This window comes from Mastigoproctus giganteus, chromosome 1 (genome assembly GCF_048544385.1).
Source record: "Mastigoproctus giganteus isolate SK-2022 chromosome 1, ASM4854438v1, whole genome shotgun sequence".
Classification (NCBI taxonomy): domain Eukaryota; kingdom Metazoa; phylum Arthropoda; class Arachnida; order Uropygi; family Thelyphonidae; genus Mastigoproctus; species Mastigoproctus giganteus.
Genome location: NC_143575.1, coordinates 236,904,478 through 236,925,965, shown reverse-complemented (window position 1 = coordinate 236,925,965; position 21,488 = coordinate 236,904,478). Strand labels below are relative to the sequence as shown.

General features: G+C 38.9%; 1 protein-coding gene across 3 annotated transcripts in view; it reads right to left on the bottom strand.

Annotated features, from left to right (window-relative positions):
• Nucleotides 1–21,488, bottom strand: part of LOC150091666 (terminal uridylyltransferase 4-like) — a 604,054-nt gene that overhangs the window by 149,291 nt on the left and 433,275 nt on the right. For all 3 annotated transcript variants that reach the window (XM_090376273.1, XM_090376276.1, XM_090376282.1), the window contains one exon: nt 7,210–7,299. In XM_090376273.1, the coding sequence (XP_090232399.1) occupies nt 7,210–7,299 (90 nt within the window). The remainder of the gene's footprint in view (nt 1–7,209; nt 7,300–21,488) is intronic.

Sequence of the window (21,488 nt, the reverse complement as noted above, 5' to 3'; positions counted from 1 at the left end):
CATTACACGATCTTTTGATGCCTTAAAACCTGGTGCAGTTTTTTCTTTTTTTGAAATAAACATTCTGTTGGGCATTTTTGTCCATCAAAGTCATGTCTGATCAGCATTGAAAACAACATGATGTGGTGTGTATTCATGCTCTTCAATATTTTGAAATTCCTCTGCATACTTCTTGGCAGCTTCATTACCAGCCAAATGCACCTTCCCCTTGAATTCTTATGTTATTTGATGAGAAGCGGTTTTTATATCGCTCAAAGTGTCTACTGGCAACAAACTCAGGATTAACAGAAGATTCTCCGTTTTCTTTTAAATGGTTATATATATTTTAGTATCTTTTGTTTAATTACATTGCTGTCTAATGGGATCTGTTTTTTACCATAATCGTCAATCCAAATATGGAGTGCTTTTTCCATTTTCTCAATTATTGGCGCTCGGGGACAAGCTGTCATATTTGCGGAAATGAAAGATCCTACAACAACAGCAGTTCTAATTTTCTGTTAATTTTTCTTTATGGCCCAGATTGTTGCTTCATTTAAATTTATACTTTTTTGCAACATATGATATCTTTTCCCCTTTTTTTAAGATGATCCAAAATTTGTATCTTTGATTCTAGAGAAATAGTTTCTTTCAAGCGGTGCTTTTTTTTTACTTTCTTTAGGCATAATTTAGAGCTGGAATTTAATTCACAACAAAGAAATTATTCCAATGCTTAAGAACAAAGTTTAGTAATACATACCCAAAAAAATTTATAAACGATCATAAAAGCCAAAATAACCTTACAAAAACCTTAAAAGTCACAAACTGAATGCTTCGATGTCACAATTTTTTATGGTCTCACACAAGCGCAAGTTCAATAGCACACGGGAATTTCTCAACAAAATAAAATACAGGGATTTCCCAATAATCTTTTGCATAACAACCAGCGAGTCAACTGTGGGGATTCACAAAAAAGAATGGAAATGTTGAAAAATTACATCCAATACAATAGCAGGGTTTCCCTCACACAAAAGCTCAAAAATACCATGTTATGCGAGGTTTGATGCAATTCTTTAACCATGTTATATAAGTACCGTGTTGCGAGGTTGGTTGGTTGGTTGGTTTGGTTTTATTGGTGCATTAGCTACTAAGGCTATAATGCACCAAGACCATGTCATTTATAAAAAAGTTTAAATTTTCAGTGACCTAATTAGTTAGGTCACTATGTCCAAAGGTATAACAAATATATAAAGGAAAAATGTAAACTTTATATTCGATTAAAAATATTTATTAATTTTCAAAAGCTAAAAACAGCAGACGCATTTGTCATTGTCGGATAAAATCTGACTGAGTGTATATGGCTCAGTCAGATGACTAAAAGCGGTAAAACGGATATTTCTAAAATCTGGACAATCAATTAAACTGTCTCATGGATAAAACTGTGCCACAGTTCTCGCACATAGGACAGTCATCTGCCCTCAGCAGAAAAGAATGTGTAAGATGACCATGTCCTATGCGGAGAAGAGCTAGAACAACTTCCTCCTTACGATTCCTGCGCAGACTAGACTGCCACGGTTCAATTACAGGCTTTATACGATATAATTTATTCGCAGTCTGTCTATTCCACGAATCCTGCCATTGGGAGTGAATCTTCTCGTGTATTATTTGCCTGTAGTCTGTATAAGGGACTAACAGGCAGCGGTTATTATTGGGAATTGCTGATTTGGCTGCGGCGTCAGCCAAATCATTTCCCCTAATCCCAATGTGGCTGGGAATCCAGCAGAAGCGGATGTCATATTCGCGTTCATGGAGAACGTGAATCTTCTGCTGAATGCTAGACAGAACTGGATGAGGATTATACCTCACAGATATTAAAGCCTGTAACATGCTAAGAGAGTCGGAATATAAAATGAACCGTTGGTATTGGCATTTACTAATATGATCCAAGGCTAACTCTACAGCATGCAGCTCTGCAGTAAATATGCTGCATTCAGAGGGAATCTGCTCTGATATAGTGCTGTCTGTAAAGACAGCAGCAGATCCCACATATGATTCCGACTTCGAACCGTCTGTGTAGACTGGCGCGAAATCGGAATATTCAGTTTGGTGTGCTGCAGGTAGACACATGATGGAGTGTCCGACTTTCCCCAGTTTCTAAGCGACAAATCGCATGCCGGGACACGAGCATGCCAGGGTGGAAAGGGTTGCTTTGATGTTTGGGCAACCTTGTCTACATTGATATTATGTTCATTGAGTAGCTCTTGGAGACGAATACCAAAAGGACGATTGGCAGTCTTACGGGTATTGTACAAGTTTTCCCATCGTGGCTCAAAAACGAATGGCCACGTAGGATGGTCTGGCAGGGATTTCAGTTTTAAAGCGTACTTTAAAGACAACTGCTTACATCGAAATGATAACGGTGGTTCGTTTGCTTCGACGTATAAACTCTGGACAGGAGATGTTCGAAATGCTCCAGTAGCGATACGTATGGCCTGATGATGGACAGGATCCAGCCATCGAAGTACACTGTCTCTGGCTGAAGAATATACTTGGGACCCATAATCTAATTTGGATCGCACAAGTGCACGGTAAAGCCGTAGAAGGGTGCATCGGTCTGCACCCCAAGATAAAGAGGAGAGCGAACGGAGCATATTAAGGGCTCTTGTGCACTTTGTGCGGAGTTGGCGAATATGATCCAAAAATGTTAATTTTTTATCGAATATGAGTCCCAAGAATTTTGTGTTCGCTGCTACTGGAATGGCATTTTATCTGAGCCTTAATTCAGGTTCAGGATGAAGATTACGCTTGCGACAAAAGTGTACGCAAACGGTCTTCTCCGGCGAGAACCTGAAGCCATTAGCAAGTGCCCAGGAAATCAAACTATCAATGGCTTTCTGTAGTTGTCTTTCAATAACCCTCATGTTGCACGACTGGCAAAAAATGCTAAAGTCATCAACATAGAGGGCACTGTTTACAGTCGGAGGAAGATTTTCTGTGATGGAATTTATTTTGATGGCAAAAAGCGTGACACTTAATACTGATCCTTGTGGTACTCCCTCCTCTTGGCTAAAGGAGCGAGAGAGTGAGGATCCCACACGAACTTGGAACGATCGATTGGCTAAAAAGGTTTGAATAAAAAGGGGGAGATGCCCTCTAAGGCCTAGGCTATGTAAATCTTTTAAAATGCCAAATCTCCAAGTTGTGTCATACGCTTTTTCCATGTCAAAGAACACCGACACCAAGTGTTCGCGTTTTAGGAAAGCATCCCGGATGGATGCTTCCAATCTAATAAGATGGTCCAAAGTGGACCGGTTCCTTCGGAAGCCGCACTGGATGTTGGAGAGAAGGTCATTTGACTCGAGATACCATATTAAGCGAGAATTAACCATTCTCTCCAGGATTTTGCACAGACAGCTAGTCAGAGCAATAGGACGATAGTTGGTGGTGACTTTTGGATCCTTACCTGGCTTAGGGAAGGCAAGAACGATTGCCTTTCGCCAGGAGTCCGGAAACTGCCCTTCAGTAAAGATTCTGTTATACAGAAGGAGCAGACAATCCATAGATTTTGGTGATAGATGTTTAATCATTTCATAATGGATGCCATCTGGCCCAACGGCACTTGCTTTGGAAAGAGCGAGGGCTCTTTCCAGTTCCTGAATAGTGAAATCCCCGTTGTAGGGATAAATGCTTTTAGATTTAAAGCTAAGTGCCTGTTTTTTGATTTTATATTTCAGGACCAGGAACTCTGGGGAATACGAAGATGTTGCAGAGATGTTAGAGAATGTTTCCCCAAGAGAATTAGCTATTGCAGTTGGATCTGCAATAGCGCATACATTATAATCTAGGATTGAAGAAGGGTGGGATGTATATTTTCCCTTCATTTTCCGGATTTTATCCCAGACTACCTTAGAGTTGGTAGACTGGTTAATAGATGATGTAAAACGGATCCACGATTCCTTTTGACTCTGACGGCGGATATATCGTGCTTTGGCTCGTGCACGTTTAAAGGTTATAAGGTTGGTCGTGGTGGGATATCGGCGGAATATCCCCCACGCTTTGTTTTGAGCCTTTTTTGCTGCTGTGCATTGTGAATTCCACCAAGGTTTAGGAAATGGTGGAAACCGGGCAGATGTTTTTGGAACAGCATTCGCAGCTGCTTGGACAATATTTTCTGTGATGTACTTAACTGCATCATTGATAGACTCTTGACTGACTGTGCTAAGATCAAAATTTGCCTAATGTTGGAAGGCAGTCCAGTCAGCCTGATCAATCTTCCACTGTGGTAACCTAAAAGGAAGACATGGTCTCCCACTGTGTAACAAGGTTATCACGGGGAAGTGATCGCTTCCGTATGGATTCTCCTCCACTTCCCAAGTGAGTGAAGGGAGTAGAGAAGGGGAGCAGATAGAGAGATCAATGGCAGAAAAAGTACGGGTAGGCATGTGGAAGAAGGTGTTTGTTCCAGTATTTAGAAGGGAAAGGTCATTGTCATTGAGCATACGCTCTATGACTCGTCCCCTTCCGTTGATGTTAGCACTACCCCACAGGGTGTTATGTCCGTTAACGTCCCCGAGAAGTAAGAAAGGGGGAGGCAGCTGCGTTAGAAGATCATCAAGGTCTGCCTGGGAGATGTCAGTCCCAGGTGGCAAATAAATGGAGCACACAGTTAATAAAAATCCCACTGAAAGGCGAATTGCAACAGCCTCTATGCTGGTTGTAATTAGCAAGGGCTGCACTGGGGTCTGGTTACCCACAAGGATAGCCACTCCCCCATGTACAGAGCCATCCGCAATTCTATCCTTTCGAAAAACTGTGATGTTGTGCATGGTGGGATCATCATTTGCCTTTAGATATGTCTCCTGCAAGCAAAAGGAAACTGGCTCGTGCTTTTGCAGGAGGGCCTTGATGTCATCAATGTTTCGCCAGAATCCACGACAATTCCATTGTAGGAATTTAGCCATTATTTTGGCTTGGTGGGTCCATCAGGCGGCTTCCGAGGTGCTGAGGGCTTACTTTTATCAGTCTTGGATTTGTCTTTTTTGGGGAAGAATGGACGCTGTCCCGTGTCCATTTCCTCCTCCGCAAAGAGTTCCAAGAATGAATCTTCGGGTACCTCCTTCTGCTCGACATCCATCTTTTCTTGGATACTAGGGGGCACTTCCCCTTTCTTATTCTTTTCTTTCATAATTATCTTTGTTACTTGTGGAGCATTAGGAGGTACCGATATAGGAGTGGCAGCTGATTGGTCCTTTTGTGCAGGTTTTTGAGAACTTAAGAGATACCGCGCAATGGGAGTGAAAGAATCCTTTGGAGGAATGGTCATGTCCATCTGAGTTCCGACGGAACATCTCCCTGCTACCTTTTGGGCGTAGGTAGGTTAGTTGATATTCAGGGGTTTGACCGATTTCCTTGCCTCCTGGTATGATATATTTAGCTCTGCCTTCAGCCGTTGAATTTCTTTTTCTTCTTTCCACCTCTGGCATGCTCGTGAGTAGACCGGGTGTTCGCCTTCACAGTTAATACAGGAGGGTTTTGCGGCTGAACATGCTGTTGTTTCGTGGTCCTTTGCACCGCATCGAGCGCATGCAAGGACTCCACGGTAGGCCATTTGAGAATGTCCACACTTCTGGCATTTAAAACACAGTAAAGGGTTCGGAACGTATGGACGCACTGAACAGTTGATGTATCCAGCTTTAATCTTGTCAGGAGGTTTAGGAGAGTTAAACGTCAGGATAACGCTCCTGGTTTTCACAATTTTTCCATCCCTTCGCGCAGTAATTCTCTTGACGGCAATAACTCCCTGGGGTTTTAATTCGGAGCAGATTTCCTCCTCGGTTACGTCGAGAAGGTCCCACTCCAAAATGACACCTTTCGATGAATTGAGTGTTCTATGTGGTGTCACTGTTATGGGTATTCCTCCGATTGATGTTGTTCGGAGTGGATGTTCAGATTGCCTGTCATTTTTAGTTTCAATTAAGAGGTCTCCAGAACGGAGCCTCTTAACTGATTTGGGAGAACCTGCTAACCCATCTAACCCTTCTTGAATAAAAAAGGGCGACATTTTACCAATCGGTGTCTCATTGGTAGAATGCATGATTAAGAACCGTGGGACTGGCCCTGATGGTACTTCGGTTCGCTGCCTCTTTTTAGCAATACTGCTATCTGTATCTGTGTCAATGTTTTCTGATAGTGACCGGGTTGGGGCCCCTGAAGAAGTAAGTTTATCAGGATTCATGAAGTTTTTTATACGGTTCAGTGCCCGGGCTCCCCACCCACCACGGAGCCCAAAGGGAAGCCCATATCCCGGCATGCAATAAATGCGCTCGGGAGTGGGACGCTAGGGCTACCCAGACACTATACCCGCACCACCGCCAGCCTGAATCCTGTCCCTCGGACCATGAGGGTAGGGGCGTGGCATTGACACGGTTGACCCTTGCAGGCGAGCCTACTAGCCGATTGATCCTAGCCGGGCCTTCCAGGACCACCCGTCTTGTCGAAGCAGGGGCCAAAGTGGTGTATTGGAGCTGGGCCCCTCAACCACCAGGATCCCCCTTTCCGAATTTCCATGGGTCGCAGCACACGGCAAACACGCCGGATTCCATTGATGTAAGCCTGGAACCTGGGCTGTGGGCGTTGGATCCCAGTGATGCTAGTCTGGAAGTCCAGCAGCGTCACCGTGTTGCGAGGATTGCTGCAATTTAGCAATTGTGCTAGAGCAAAACCATGCTATAGAAGTACTGTGTTATACGGGGCTTGCCTGTATACTTAAAATACTCAAAACATTATACGATTACACTTAAATAGAAATGTAAAGACATACAGTATTATATTTACTTATTGCATGAAAAATCCTAAAACTGAAATAATTACAAATTATCTAGGGTAGCAAAATAATGACCAACTCTGAACTGCAAGAGTACACAAATGGACTCCGATATAGACAAAATGAAATTGAAGTAATCGTGAAACCAAACATTTTGATAGAGCAACACTTTCTTCATCTACCAAACTCAGATATTACAGCAAATTAACATTCACACAGTTAAGCATTTATTTTGATAGCTATAAAATAAAAAAAAAAAACAGACTGAAATAATTATTTGTTTCAGTTAGATGGCATAGCATTTAATGAGTTAAATTAATTCACCAAGCAAAAAACTGAATTTTGAAGCCCCTGAATGTTTAAAAATGGAATAATCAAATTATTTCAATAATGCAATTATAAAAACTTACCTTAACAAAAATTTTAATTGTATAACCAAGGATATGCATTCTGTGATCAATAGCACTGTATGTCTCTATCAGTCTTGTATTGTGCACAGCCTACCAGTGTTGGAAAAAATTATTTTATTATTTTGTCTTCTCAACTAACAAGAATCTAAAATCTCACAGTATGGATTAGCATGTTATGATGGCAGAATATAAAAACTGTATACGGACCATCAGTGGTGTAGTTAAGTTTTTTGGGCCCTTAGGCAAGAAATCATTTTGGGCCCCTTGTTTTTATTAAAATAAATTTTAATTAGGTATAATATAAAAAAAATGTTGAATAATTTTAATAACATAAATATGTATTTTATTTACGATTTCTTTATAATTTTGCAAACATCAAAAACATGAAAATTAATATTACAATATGATACTACTTGTTAAATACAATTTAACAAACATAACAAATTATACTATAACTAATAAATTTAAGAAAAAAGTTAAAATGTTACTTTTCACAAGAGTAAAAATTTGAAAAAATTTGCACTTTTAAATTTGCAAAATCATTAATAATATCTTTTAAATCCATTTTACTGGCATATTTAATGCTTAGCAACATTGCAAGATTGCACACTCTACTTTGACCAATGGCATTTCTTTTATAATCTTTTATTATTTGTAATTTACTAAATGATCTTTCGGCAGAGGCAGCTGACATGGGTAGGGTAAAAAATAACATAAATAAAGTAAAAATTTCTGAAAAGTCACTTTCTAGGGCACTATATTTTCAAATTAACAAATAAAAAAATTGTCTGATAGACATTGTCTGCTGATAAATCTTGTTTAATAAGTGTAATTAAATTACAATATTGAATTGGCAGTTGGGGAGAGAGTACAGATGAATACTTTTTTATGAGATTTTCACACTCACTTAACATATCAGCATTTGACATGTTATTTTTTTCAGTTCTAGTATTGCAAAATAAATTTTTACTAACTTCATACTTTTGAAATGATTTTTAATTTGTATTATAATTTTGTATTAGTAAAATAATAAGAGGAGTTTACCTCAATATAGCGCGTAGAACACTTCCGTATGATACCCTCCAGAAATTAAAACGGAAAAAACGAAAAAAATCAACAACTTACTGGTACATTAGAGTAAATTATAAATATATTTTAGACTAATACATTTTAGAGTAATATATTTTAGAGTAATATATTTTACTCTAATATATATTAATATAAATATATATTAGAGTAAAATATAAATTTATTTATATTTTACTCTAATATACCGGTAAGTTGTCAATTTTTTCGTTTTTTTTTTTTTTTTTTTTTTTTTATTTCTGGAGGGTATCATACGGAAGTGTTCTACGCACTATATTGAGGTAAACTCCTCTTATTATTTTACTAATATTATTATCAACGTAGAACATATCGAGTAGTACAGCTCTGATTCATACTATCTAATTATAATTTTGTCTAAAACATAGTAATAAACATTGATTTTAAGAAACTGATCTCTATTATCAAACAAAAAAATCTGAAGCTAATTCATTGTACTGTACTGTCTTTTAGTTCCATGTTGTCTTTTGTCTTAAAATTTGGGATCTACCCCGAACTCCTTGGCAATTTGCTCAGATTCCTATTTAATTTGTTCATATGAATTTCGAATGTTTTGTAAATTTTTACTGGCTCAATCCAATAAAGTACATTTATCAAGGTCTATACTCTATATCATGCTTCTGTGGAGTTTTTGAAGCATAATTAATTTCACACATGTTATTCAAAAATATACAAATGAAAATAAAATCAAATGTCATCATTTGCTTCACTATCCTACACACACTTCATCTCAGTCTGCTTTTTTAATTGATTTAAGATTCATTTCTGTCAAAGCTTTTATAATATCCACAAAACAAAGTTTCACAGCTGTTATAGACTGTAATCTACCAGACCAGTGAGTAGGGTTGAGTTTTTTTAATGTAACTTTAGATTCCCCAGTAAATTTAGAAAGAAGATCCCATCTTTTTGTACTAGTTCCAAAAAAATTATATAAATTTTGAAGAATGTCGAAAAATTATGAAACGTTATTACAACAATTTACGCTATCATTAATAACTATATTTAAATTGTGACTTGCACAATGAATGTACTCTGCATTTGATTGGATCCTTTTAATGCATGACTGCACACCATTATAAACCCACTCACGGCATTAGCCCCATCATATCCCTGACCATAACATTTTTCAATGGGAACATTCAGTTTGTGTAATATTTTCATTATATTATCCATCATCATTTCTGCTGAATGATCATTCATGTCATAGAATCTTAAAAACATTTCACAAATTTCAAAACCTATGGATTTTTCATTTTCATTGCGAATTATGTGAACATGAACATGTCGTACAATAACGCATAATTGACCTTTTTTTGTGAGATCTTGAGTAGTATCTAAAATTGATGAATAGAATGGTGCTGAATTAATTGAGTGTTAATTATTTTGTTAATTTGGTACCTAAACATTCTATTAATTCATTTTGGATACTGCAGCTTAAATAAGTCACTGAACTAGATGGCTTATTAATAATTTGTTTCATTATGTCATCATAGTAGGAAAGTAAATGGACTTGCGATAAAAAATTGCCGTTGTTATCTTCCGAAAATCCTTCCTGATGACCGTGAAATGCTAAAGAATTTTTAGTCAACATGATAACTGTTTTTAGTGCGAAATAACCATTCTAGTATCATTTTCCAAAATGAGGATCTGTATCTTACTTGTTCCTCAAGATCTTTATCAATCGTTCCATTATTTTGCCACATTTCCTGTATAGCACATGCCTCGATACAACGTTGAGAAACACCGAGTTTTTATTTCGAAAAAACAGATTTTTCCAATCTCGTAGTCTGGAACGCCACTGATTAAAAATCAGTGGCATTCCAGACTATGATGAAAACAGCCACAAACGAGGAACTGGACCATACAGTGAAGTAGAATAGTAATACATATCACTAAAACTTCTATTTTGTTGATCAGGATCCCTTGGAAATGGTCCTTTAGGTCTCTGAGGTGACAAACTCATAACGTTTCTTTTTGTTTCATCGGAAATGTTGATGTCCATGTATTCTCCAAGATCACTTGAGGGAATAAGTGGTGCAGTGCATTCAACACTAATTTCCAGTGAATTTAGGTAATTTATTGACTGCTTGTTCTTTTGCTTTCTTCATTCTTCTTTTTTGGGCTCCACTCTTTCCCTTTTTTTTTTCATCCATTTTTTACTAAAAATTTCATTAATTTAATTTTAAACTTTATATTTTAAATACAAATAGCAATAATAAACAAGTACATTTTTGTATGTCAATTGCTGTTTTGATAATGACTTGAACTTGAACAAACAAGAATTGAAATTAATCAACTAACAAATTTTGACCACCGTATATGGCTAAATGTTCATATACGTGGGGTTTATCCCCCCAGTTCTCTTGTCAAGTTGGGGAATCCTGAACACCATACGATATGACGCATGCACATACAGTAACCGAACAGATGTCTGATCACTATACAAAGTTGGATTTGTAAAAGCAAAATAAAGACTTCTGTCGCTTGGGTTTGTTACGTTTTGGCAATAAGATATAAGAAGAATTCCTTTCTTATTTCTAGATGTATTACATTGTTGAAGGGCTCAGTGAGAAAAATATTTTCATTACATGTTGCATCTGTCTATGGGCCTTAGCATAGTAGTGGCGGCAGCAGCGGTGGCCCCTACTTGCATCTGTTTATGGGCTCTGGTTAAGTAGAGCCCCTAGGCTTTACCTACTTTTGCTATACAGTAGCTACACCCCTGCAGACCATAATAATAACCAATGACAATTAGCAATTAATGAAAATCCTAATTATTTTTAATTTTTGTTGTAGAGAGCAGTGATGTTTATAAATAGACCAAAACATTAACTGTTTTAAGAGCAATAATAATAGAGGATTAAAAGTAAAAATTAATGCATATATAATAAGGGTGCACACCATGAAGACTAGATGAGTAGAAGTCAACTGGAAGAATTGGAAAAGATGTTGATGGCATCATTACCTTTCTGCAAGTCTCTCAAACATGTGTGCAATTATGTGGGTGGGGGTGCAGACATAAATTTACAGCAATAAAGATGATCAAAGATGATTTTCCTTAAGCCAGAGAATTACTGATTGTTGTAATCAACTTCCAGTAGTGTTGAGGAAGTAGGATGTTTTACTGAATAAATTTAATAGAAAATCAGGACTAATTATGATGACTGACAAAAAAAAACCAAAAAAAAAAAAACCCTTTCATACCTCTGGAGGAAAATTACAGGGTTTAAAGGAAATTGATTCACTGATTCCACAAAGTACAAAAATTCTCTCTCTCATACAATAATCTGAGTCTGGAAACCTTGCTTTGGGAAGGATGTAGAGTTACTAGAATGAGTACAGAGAAGGACAACAAGACTGACGAGGGAAACAATGGGGGTACTCTTACCAAGAAAGGTTTAAGTTCTGCAAATTGCAGTGTCTGGAGACTAGGCACCTGTGCAGTAATCTGATTGAGGTGTATAATACCTTGAATGGCTTGAACAGGTTCAATGCTGATGGCATTCTTCCTCTTACTCAGAGTAAGAGGAAGACTTTCCTCAAATTGAGGAAAAACAGTTGTAGAATGTGTGGAACCTTGCCTTTAGCCATTGGGTAGTTGATTGCTGGAACAAACTTACATTTGTCTTTGTGGAAGTTGGTAGCTTAAATAAATCCAAGGAGAAACTGGACAAACATTTAGAGTGAATGGATGTGTGAAATGTTATGGCATTCTTCCTCTTGCTCAGATTACAAACCAGAGGGAGCATAAACTCAAATTGAGGAAAGACAATTGTAGAATATGTGGAAATTTCCCTTTAGCCATCTGGTAGTTGATTTCTGGAACAATGGATGGTTAAGTGGGAGAAGACAGAGGGTGGTAATCAATGGGTGCTGCACTTCGTGGACTAATGTTATTAGTGGAGTCCCACAGGGTTCGGTGTTAGGTCCACTGTTGTTTTGTATATTTAGCAATGATATTGATAAAGGTATATCAGGCATAGTGTCGAAGTTTGCAGATGATACAAAGGTTGGCAGGGTTGTTAATGACAGTAATGGCAGTGTGCTACTGCAACAGGATTTAGATAATTTGGGCAGATGGGCTAAGAAGTGGCAACTTAAATTTAATCTTGACAAATGCAAAGTACTGCAAATGGGTAGAAGTAACCCCAGAGAAACGTACCAACTGTGTGGTACTACACTTAAGGTGGTAGAAAATGAAAAAGACCTGGGAGTAATTGTGCAGTCAGATATGAAGTTTTCTGAGCAATGCAGACAGGCTGCCAGGGCAGGTCATGGGGCTTTGTCAATGATATATAGGAATTTTGCTAGCAGGGAAAAGGAGGTGATTATCCCTCTGTATAAGGCAATGGTCAGGCCACGCCTTGAGTACTGCGTACAGGTCTGGAGGCCTCATTTTAGGAAGGATGTAGATTTACTTGAGCGTGTACAGAGAAGGGCAACAAGATTGGTGAGGGGAATGAAGGGATCCTCTTACCAAGAGAGGCTTAAGTTCTGCAAATTGCAGTGGCTGGAGACTAGGCACCTGCGCGGTGATCTGATTGAGGTATATAAGGCCTTGAATGGGTTGAGCATGCTGAATTCTGATGGGATCCTTCCACTTGTTCAGATTACGAACCTAAGGAGGCATAAATTCAAATTAAGAAAAGACAGATGTAGAATAGATGTGTGGAAATTTGCCTTTAGCCAGCGGGTGGTTAATTGCTGGAACAAACTTCCATCTGTCGTTGTGGAAGTTGATAGGTTGAATAAATTTAAGGAGGAACTGGACAGGCATTTGGAGGCAATGGTGTGATTTTTTTTTTTTTTTGGCTGATGCTGTATAAGCTCATACACTTGCTTTCTTGCATCACATGCCACTACTACTACAAACTTCCACCTGTCACTGTGGAAGTTGATAGCTTAAATAAATTTAAGGAGGAACTAGAAAATTTTTTAGAGAAAATGTATGTGTGATATATATTTTTTTTTTTTTTTTTTTTTGGCTGATGCTGCATAAGCTTCCTTTCTTGCATCATATGCCTCTACTAATGCTAATAATAAATACGCTGTCTTAAAAGTGAATCTTCATTTTAAAATACTTGAATTAAAGATACCACTAGCAAAGTTCCTGTAGATCAGTGACAAAACCCCATGAGCTGTCTTGATGCATGTCTCCACTGCTCAGATCCAACTATTACCCCCAGGGTCTTTTCATTTTCCACTACCCTGAGTGTAGTACCACAGTTGGCATGGTAATCTGGGATTACTGCTACCCATACGCAGTACCTTGCATTTGTCAATGTTAAACTTCAACTGCCATTCCTCACCCCATTTGCTGAATTTTTTTTTTTTCTTACTGCAGTAACTTACCCTGATTATGGTAATTAACAACCATGCCAACTTTTCATCTGAAAACTTAGGCATTAAGCAAGATACGCTTAATGCCTTCATCAATATCATTAAATAAATATAGACAACAACAATAGTCCCAGCACTTAACTCGGTGGGGACTCCATTAACAATATTAGTTCACGAAGGGCAATGTCCATTAATAACTACTGTCTTCTTGTGCTTAAACATCCCTTTATCCAAAAAAATAACTTGCGCATAATGCTCCACTAATCCAATTTGTATAACAGTCTTTTATGTGAAAAATATCAAAGGCTTTTCTGAAATCCAAGTATACAATAAAAAAAATGTTTTTTCATCCAGTTGCTTTGTTATGGCATCATAGTGTCCAATCAGACTGGTCACTGCTCCTTAACAAATTCATGCTGCAACTGTAGTATAATTGCATTCCTGTCTTGATTAGCATTAGTAGAGGCATTTGATGCAAGAAAGCAAGCTTATGCAGCATCAGCCAAAAAAAAAGAAAAAAACCACTTCTACTTCACCCCTCTGTTCGTTCAAAATACCTATCCAGCTGAGCCTTAAACTTATTTAGGCTATCAACTTCCACAAGGGATGGAAGTCTGTTCCACCAACCAACCACCCGCTGGCTAAAGGCAAATTTCCACACGTCTATCCTACATCTGTCTTTCCTCAATTTGAATTTATGCCCTCTCAGGTGAATATTCTGAGCAAGAGGAAGAATCCCATCAGCATTGAGCATGCTCAAACCATTCAAGGCTTTATACACCTCTATCAGATCACCTCGCTGGTGCCTAGTTTCCAGACACTGTAATTTGCAAAACTTAAGCCTTTCTTTGTAAGAGCGCCCCTTTGTTTCATTCACTAATCTTGTTGATCTTCTCTGTACTCGTTCCAGCTGCTCTACATCCTTCTTGAAATGAGGCCTCCAGACCTGTATACAGTACTTTAGGTGTGGCCTGACCACTGCCTTATACAAGGGAATAATCACCTCCTTATCCCTGCTGGAAAAATTCCTGTATATCATTGACAATACTCCATAAGCTACTCTTGCATCTGTCTGCACTGCTCAGAGAACTTCATATATGCCTGCACAACCACCCCCAAGTCCCTTTCATTCTCTGCCACTGTTAGTGTAGTACCACAGAGTTGATACATTGCTCTGGGGTTGCTGTTTCCCATGTGTAGTACTTTACATTTGTCAATGTTAAACTTCATTTGCCACCTCTCAGCACATCTGCTCAACCTTTCCAGATTCTGTTGCAGCAGCATAGTGTCAGTAGTATCCTTGACAACCCTGCTGACCTTTGTATCGTCTGCAAACTTGGACATTAAGCTTGATATACCATCATCAATATCATTTATAAATACAGAAAACAATAATGGACCCAACACTGAGCCCTGAGGGACTCCACTAATAACATTAGTCCACGATGAGCAGTGTCCATTGATTACCACTCTCTGTCTTCTCCCCCTCAACCACCCCTTTATCCATAGCAGCAATTTGCCTCCAATGTCACACTGCTCCAATTTGTGTAGCAGTCTTCCATGTGCAACAGTATCAAAAGCCTTTCTAAGATCCAAGTATATAATATCAAAGCTATTCCCTGCATCCAGTTCTTTTGTGACTGCATCATAGTATCCAATCAAATTGGTCAGGCAAGACTTCCCCTTAACAAAACCATGCTGTGTCCGAGCTATAACTGAAGTCTTGTCTAAATGATCCTGCAGTGCTTCTTTAACCAGTGCCTCCATTAATTTTCCTGGAACAGAAGTTAAGCTCACAGGTCTATAATTACTTGTGTCAGCCTTTGATCCTCCTTTGTGAATTGGGGTCACATTTGCACATTTCCAGTCTTTGGGTACCTCCCGTGAGTCCAAGGAAGCTCTCATAATTATGGCTAAGGGTTTGCTTACTTCCTTTTCTGCCTCCTTTAATATAACTGGATAGATCCCATCCACCCAGGGTGCATTTCTTGTGTTTGTCTTCAACAGTTTCTGCTCCACTTTACTCCCAGTTATTTCAAGATTCTGTAGCTTACTGCTAGAGTTGAATACCCCTCTTGCATTCCCCTCGCTGAATAACTCCTCATGTGTGAATGTCGATGCAAAATATTCATTTAGTTTGTTAGCTACCTGAGCAGGATCATCAACAGTTGACCCATCAATATCAAGTGGACCAATCTGATTCATCCCCTTCCTTCTAGAGTTTACATAAATAAAGAACTCTTTGCTGTTTTTCTTTGCATCCCTTGCCAAGGATTTCTCGTAATCTGCCTTCCCCTGCCTAACCTCCTTTGTAACTTAGTTGCATATCAACTTGTATCTATCATAGGCTTCTGTGTCATGTGTTAATTTGTAAGTATCCCATGCATTTTTCTTCTCTGCCATATGCCTCATTAGTTCATCTGACATCCATTTTGGCCTAAACCTTGAACAATATTTCTTAGTTGGTATGTAAAGCCTAGTAGCTTCCAAGATAAGTTCTTTGAATGCTTCCCATTTTGAATTTGCTGTTGGTAACATCATCAGTTGGTCCCACGGTATAGAATTTAAATACTGTCTCAGTCCACCGTAGTCGCCTTTACGGAAGCAATAACCCTTCCCTTTACCCCTAATGGTAGTTACCTCTTTGAGTAAATCCCACTTCAGCACACTGTGATCACTGCCACCTAGTGGTTCATTTATCTGCAGATTCTTAATGCATGAAGAATCACTGCTGATAATCAAATCAAGAGTATTACTCCCTCTAGTTGCCTCCCGAACATGCTGATGTAGAAAACAATCATCCAATAAATCCACAAAAGCCCTGCTAGTGTGTGAGTGACCAGCCCCCAAATTCCAGTCAATATCTGGGAAATTAAAATCTCCCATTATAAGACTCTCTGATTTACTGGCCCACTCTATTTCCCTGTACAGTTTCTTATTATACTCATCAGAGTCATTAGGCCTATAGCACACTCCTACTCTCAATTTTGATCTCCCAATGCTTATGTCACACCAAACTGACTCAACACTGCACTGTCCAGTGATGTCGACTGGCTTCACTTCCTTGGTTTTTATATGTTTCTTAACTAATAGCATAACCCTTCCCCCCCTTCCTATCCTGTCTATCCTTTCTGTAGACATTGTACTCCCCAAATTCCAGTTCTGCATCCCTTATATCTGTGTGACCATGTCTCTGATATCCCAACAATATCTGCCTTTGATGTTTTGAGCAATACCTCAAATTCATCAAATTTATTTACTAAACTCCTAGCATTGGTGTACACGCAAGTATACATGCACCTGTTCTTTTTCTTAGCTACCCTAACACAACCCATGTGTTTACTTGTACTGCAATGGCTCCCAGCAGTCTCTGAAATATCATGCATCTTGTTTTTCAGGCTTCTGCTCATTCTAATAGAAGCAGTGCAAGAATCTCTTTCACCTCTGCCAGTGGCTACTGTCAATCTATTGGTCTTTGTCTCCCCCCAAGCTAGCAGTTTTCCGACCCACCTAACACTGCCTCGATAGCATCAGCAAATATTCTTGCACCCTTTCTATTTAAGTGTATCCCATCCCTGTAGAAGCAATCTCTCCTGTTAACAAGTACAGTCCAGGCTGAAAAAAATTCTACCCCTTGAGCCTTGCACAATCTTTCCAGGGCCGAATTGATCGACAAGGCTCTCATCATATACTCCCTCCTATCGTGTCTGGGCAGAATTGCAGACACTCTCAAATTCAACCTTAATTCTCGGCTTTTGTTCAACAGTGACCTGTACTTGTTAAGTAATTCTGCCGGTCTCCTACTCTTAATAGTTCTGCATTACTTCTTTAACCAGAGACACCATTATTTTTCCTCGAACAAAGGTTAAGGTAAGAAGTCTGTAATTATTCATATTACCCTTTGTGAACCGGAGATACATCCCTAAATCTCCATTCCATAGGTACGTCCCCTGAATCCAAAGATGTACTCATAGTTATAGCTAAGAGTTTGCTTACTTCCTCTGCTGCCTCCCTTAATATAACTGGATAGATCCCATCCACCCTAAGTCCATTTTTTATGTTTAACTCCAACAATCTCTCTTCCACTTTCCTTCCCATTATTACAAAATCATTTAGCTTCCTGTTAGTGTTTAATAAATTTCTGATATCCACTTTCTTTAAAGAATTCCTCATGTGTGAATGTTGTAAATGCCAAATACCTATTCAGCTTGTCAGCAAACTAGGCAGGATCATCAACAATTAAACCATCAATATCAAGTGGACCAATGTGATTAATCTCCTAGCTTCTAGTGTTCACAGACGTAAAGAAGTCTTCACTGTTTTTCTTTTGAATCCTTTGCCAAAGAGTTTTCACAATCTGCCTTGAGGTTGGACAAGCCAATATGAGGTTGGCTTGTCCAACCTCATTTGTCACTTAATTGCAGACCAGTTTACATCACACCAGACTGATTCAACATTGCACTGGCCACCCCATGTCAACTGAATGCACTGCCTTAGATTTCATGTGCTTCTCAAATTAGAACAAACTCACCCACCCTTCCCATCCTGTCTGTTCTTTCTGTATTTATGACCACTAGATGCAAAATTATGCACTTTCTTATTCCTTTGCTCCCCTTGTTAAACCGATAGAAGAGTATATGTTTAAGTAACTTCCCCCCTCCCACCACAAACTTTCAGGCTATAAAACGTTTATGAACAGATTCATCATACACCCCACAGCTTTCTAAACCACTTCCCTTTCCCAATTCACAACAGTTCTTATTTTATCCCCCAATACAACCCTTCCATTTCCATTAAATTTTAGGCCACCTTCTACCCCTATTGCCAGCACAACTTATCCAAACCCACAAATAGACTCCCCCATACTGAAAGTTTCCGGCTGAACTCAATTCTCCCCCAACACCCTCACTATGCCCTTGCTGTACACTTTGTATTCCCCATATTTAAATTCTGCATCCCTTATGTTTGAGTGACACCATGTCTCTAATATCCTCACAATGTCTGCATTTGATGTGTTAACCGGCTTCAAATTCATCAAGTTTATTTCCTATTAGTTTCCCATCAAGTTTATTTCCTAGCAGTGGTGTACATGCAAGTATACATAAACTTGTTCTAAATTTTAGTTACCCTAACACAACCCATGTATTTCCTTGTCCATCACGACCCACAGCATGCCTTGAGATTCCCAGTATCTTGCTTTCCAGGCTGCTACATGTTCCAATAGAAGCAGTGCAAGAATCATTTTCACCTCTACCTGTGATTATTGTTAATTTGTGTATCCCCCCCTCCCTCAAGCTATCAGTTTTATGATCCCTAACATTCTTGTGTACCTTCGGTTTAAGTGTATCCCATCCTTGTAAAAACAGTCTCTCCTGTTAACGAGCACAGACCACACTGAGAAAAATTCTACCCCACGAGCCTTGCAGTGTCTCTCCAGTACCAAACTGATTAAGGCTCTCAATATGTACTCCCTCCTATCATGTCTGTGCAGGATTGCAGACACTTAATTTAATCATGACTCATGAATTTTTCCTAACTATGCCTTGTACTTATTAAGTAAGCCTTAGATCTCCTAATCTTAATACCATTAGTGCCAATGTGTACAACAATATTACCTTATGTTTCCTTAAAAGATATCTGATCTACAGTATTATCAACTTTTGCCTCTGAGAGACACACCCTAGTCCTATTCCACCTATCCTTTTTGCACAGTATATTTCCTGTTTCGCTGACAATAGAGTCACCTACAATGACTCCCTCTTTTTGCAGGACCAGTGCATTCTGCTTTGGGGACTGACATTGTGTTGTCTGATACAAAAGTGAGGGCCCCCTAGCATTGAGTTGGGCAGCTGAGAGCTTAATGGACCCTATTTTAATTCCTTCAGGGGCATTCACCCTGTTCTTCAATAAATGCTCATCAGAATACCAAGCCCACACCTAATTTCCTTATACTCCTTGCACTGAACAGACACACAAAAACATCCCCCCCCTGCCCTTGGCAGTATCATGTCCCATTCCAGAGAGTCCATAAACATCGCACAAACAGCACATTTTGTAAGGCCATGATTCATAGGAGAACTGTCCTCTTGACTTCTCCCCTGAGCCACAGCACTCCCACTTCTTTGATTCCGTTGCTTTGCTGCTCTGGTCTGAGGCATGATTTCTGTTTTGGCATTAGCATTTTAGCATTAGTAGAGGCATTTGATGCAAGAAAGCAAGCTTATGCAGCATCAGCCAAAAAAAAAAAAAAAAAAAACCACTTCCACTTCACCCCTCTGTTCGTTCAAAATACCTGTCCAGCTGAGCCTTAAACTTATTTAGGCTATCAACTTCCACGACAAGGGATGGAAGTCTGTTCCACCAACCAACCACCTGCTGGCTAAAGGCAAATTTCCGCACGTCTATCCTACATCTGTCTTTCCTCAATTTGAATTTATGCCCTCTCAGGTGATTATTCTGAGTGAGAGGAAGAATCCCATCAGCATTGAGCATGCTCAAACCATTCAAGGCCTTCCTCAATTTGAATTTATGCCCTCTCAGGTGATTATTCTGAGCGAGAGGAAGAATCCCATCAGCATTGAGCATGCTCAAACCATTCAAGGCCTTATACACCTCTATCAGATCACCTCGCTGGTGCCTAGTCTCCAGACACTGTAATTTGCAAAACTTAAGCCTTTCTTCGCAAGAGCACCCCTGAGCCTTTTTTTTCTTCCTTCCAAGAAACCCATACACACCCAGCTGTTCAATAATCTGTAAGTTTGTTTCAAATACATCACCTTTGAGGCACAATCAAAATTTCTTCTCTCAAGTTTTGCACCTGTTAAATATATATTAGAATCCAATTTCTTATTTATCCAGAACCTTAACAAATTTTTTTTTTATTATTAATCCAAGCTTTATATGCAAAGGTAGAACAATTTTATATCACTTCCCCTGGTCAAAATTCTTCTTTTATTTTCCCATTTGAATACACCACCAACTCCTTAAATCTTCTTTCTTTTACCATCGCGGCAAAATATAAATAATGTTTTTCTGTTGCATGACATGAAAAAATAGTAGTATTTTGTGAAACTGCTCCATAAACTGAGTAATGTATTTACCTAAAAATCACCACCAACATTAGCATTAGTAGAGGCATATGATGCAAGAAAGAAAGCTTATATAGCATCAGCCAAAAAAAAAAAAAAAAAAAAAAACCTTCCCATTTCATCCATCCATTCATTCCAAATGTTTCTTTAGTTCCACCTTGAACTTACTTATGTTGCTGACTTCCACTTTAACAGATGGAAGTTTGTTACAACTATAAACAACCCGCTGGCTAAAGGAATTTCCGCACATCTATTCTACAATTTCTTGCCTCAATTTGAATTTATGTCCCCTCAGGTGAGTAATCCGAGCAAGAGGAAGAATCCCATCCCATCAGAACTTTGCCTCCAGTTCCTCTGTGACCACATCATAGTATCCAATGAAATTTGTCAGACAAGACTTCCACTTAACAAACCCATGCTATGTCTGAACTATAACTGAAGTCTTGTCTGGATGATCCTGCACTGCTTCCTTAACTAGCGACTCCATTATTTTCCCTGGAACAGAAGTTAGACTAACAGGTCTGTAATTACCCGTATCACCCTTTGATCCCCCTTTATGAATTGGGGACACATTTGCACATCTCCAGTCCATGGGGACCTCCCCTGTGTCCAAAGGAAGCTTTCATATTTATGGCTAAGGGTTTGCTTACTTCCTTTGCTGTTTCCTTTAATATAACTGGACAGATTCAATCCAACCCAGGTGCCTTTCTTATGTTCAATTTCAACAATTTCTCCTCCACTCTGATC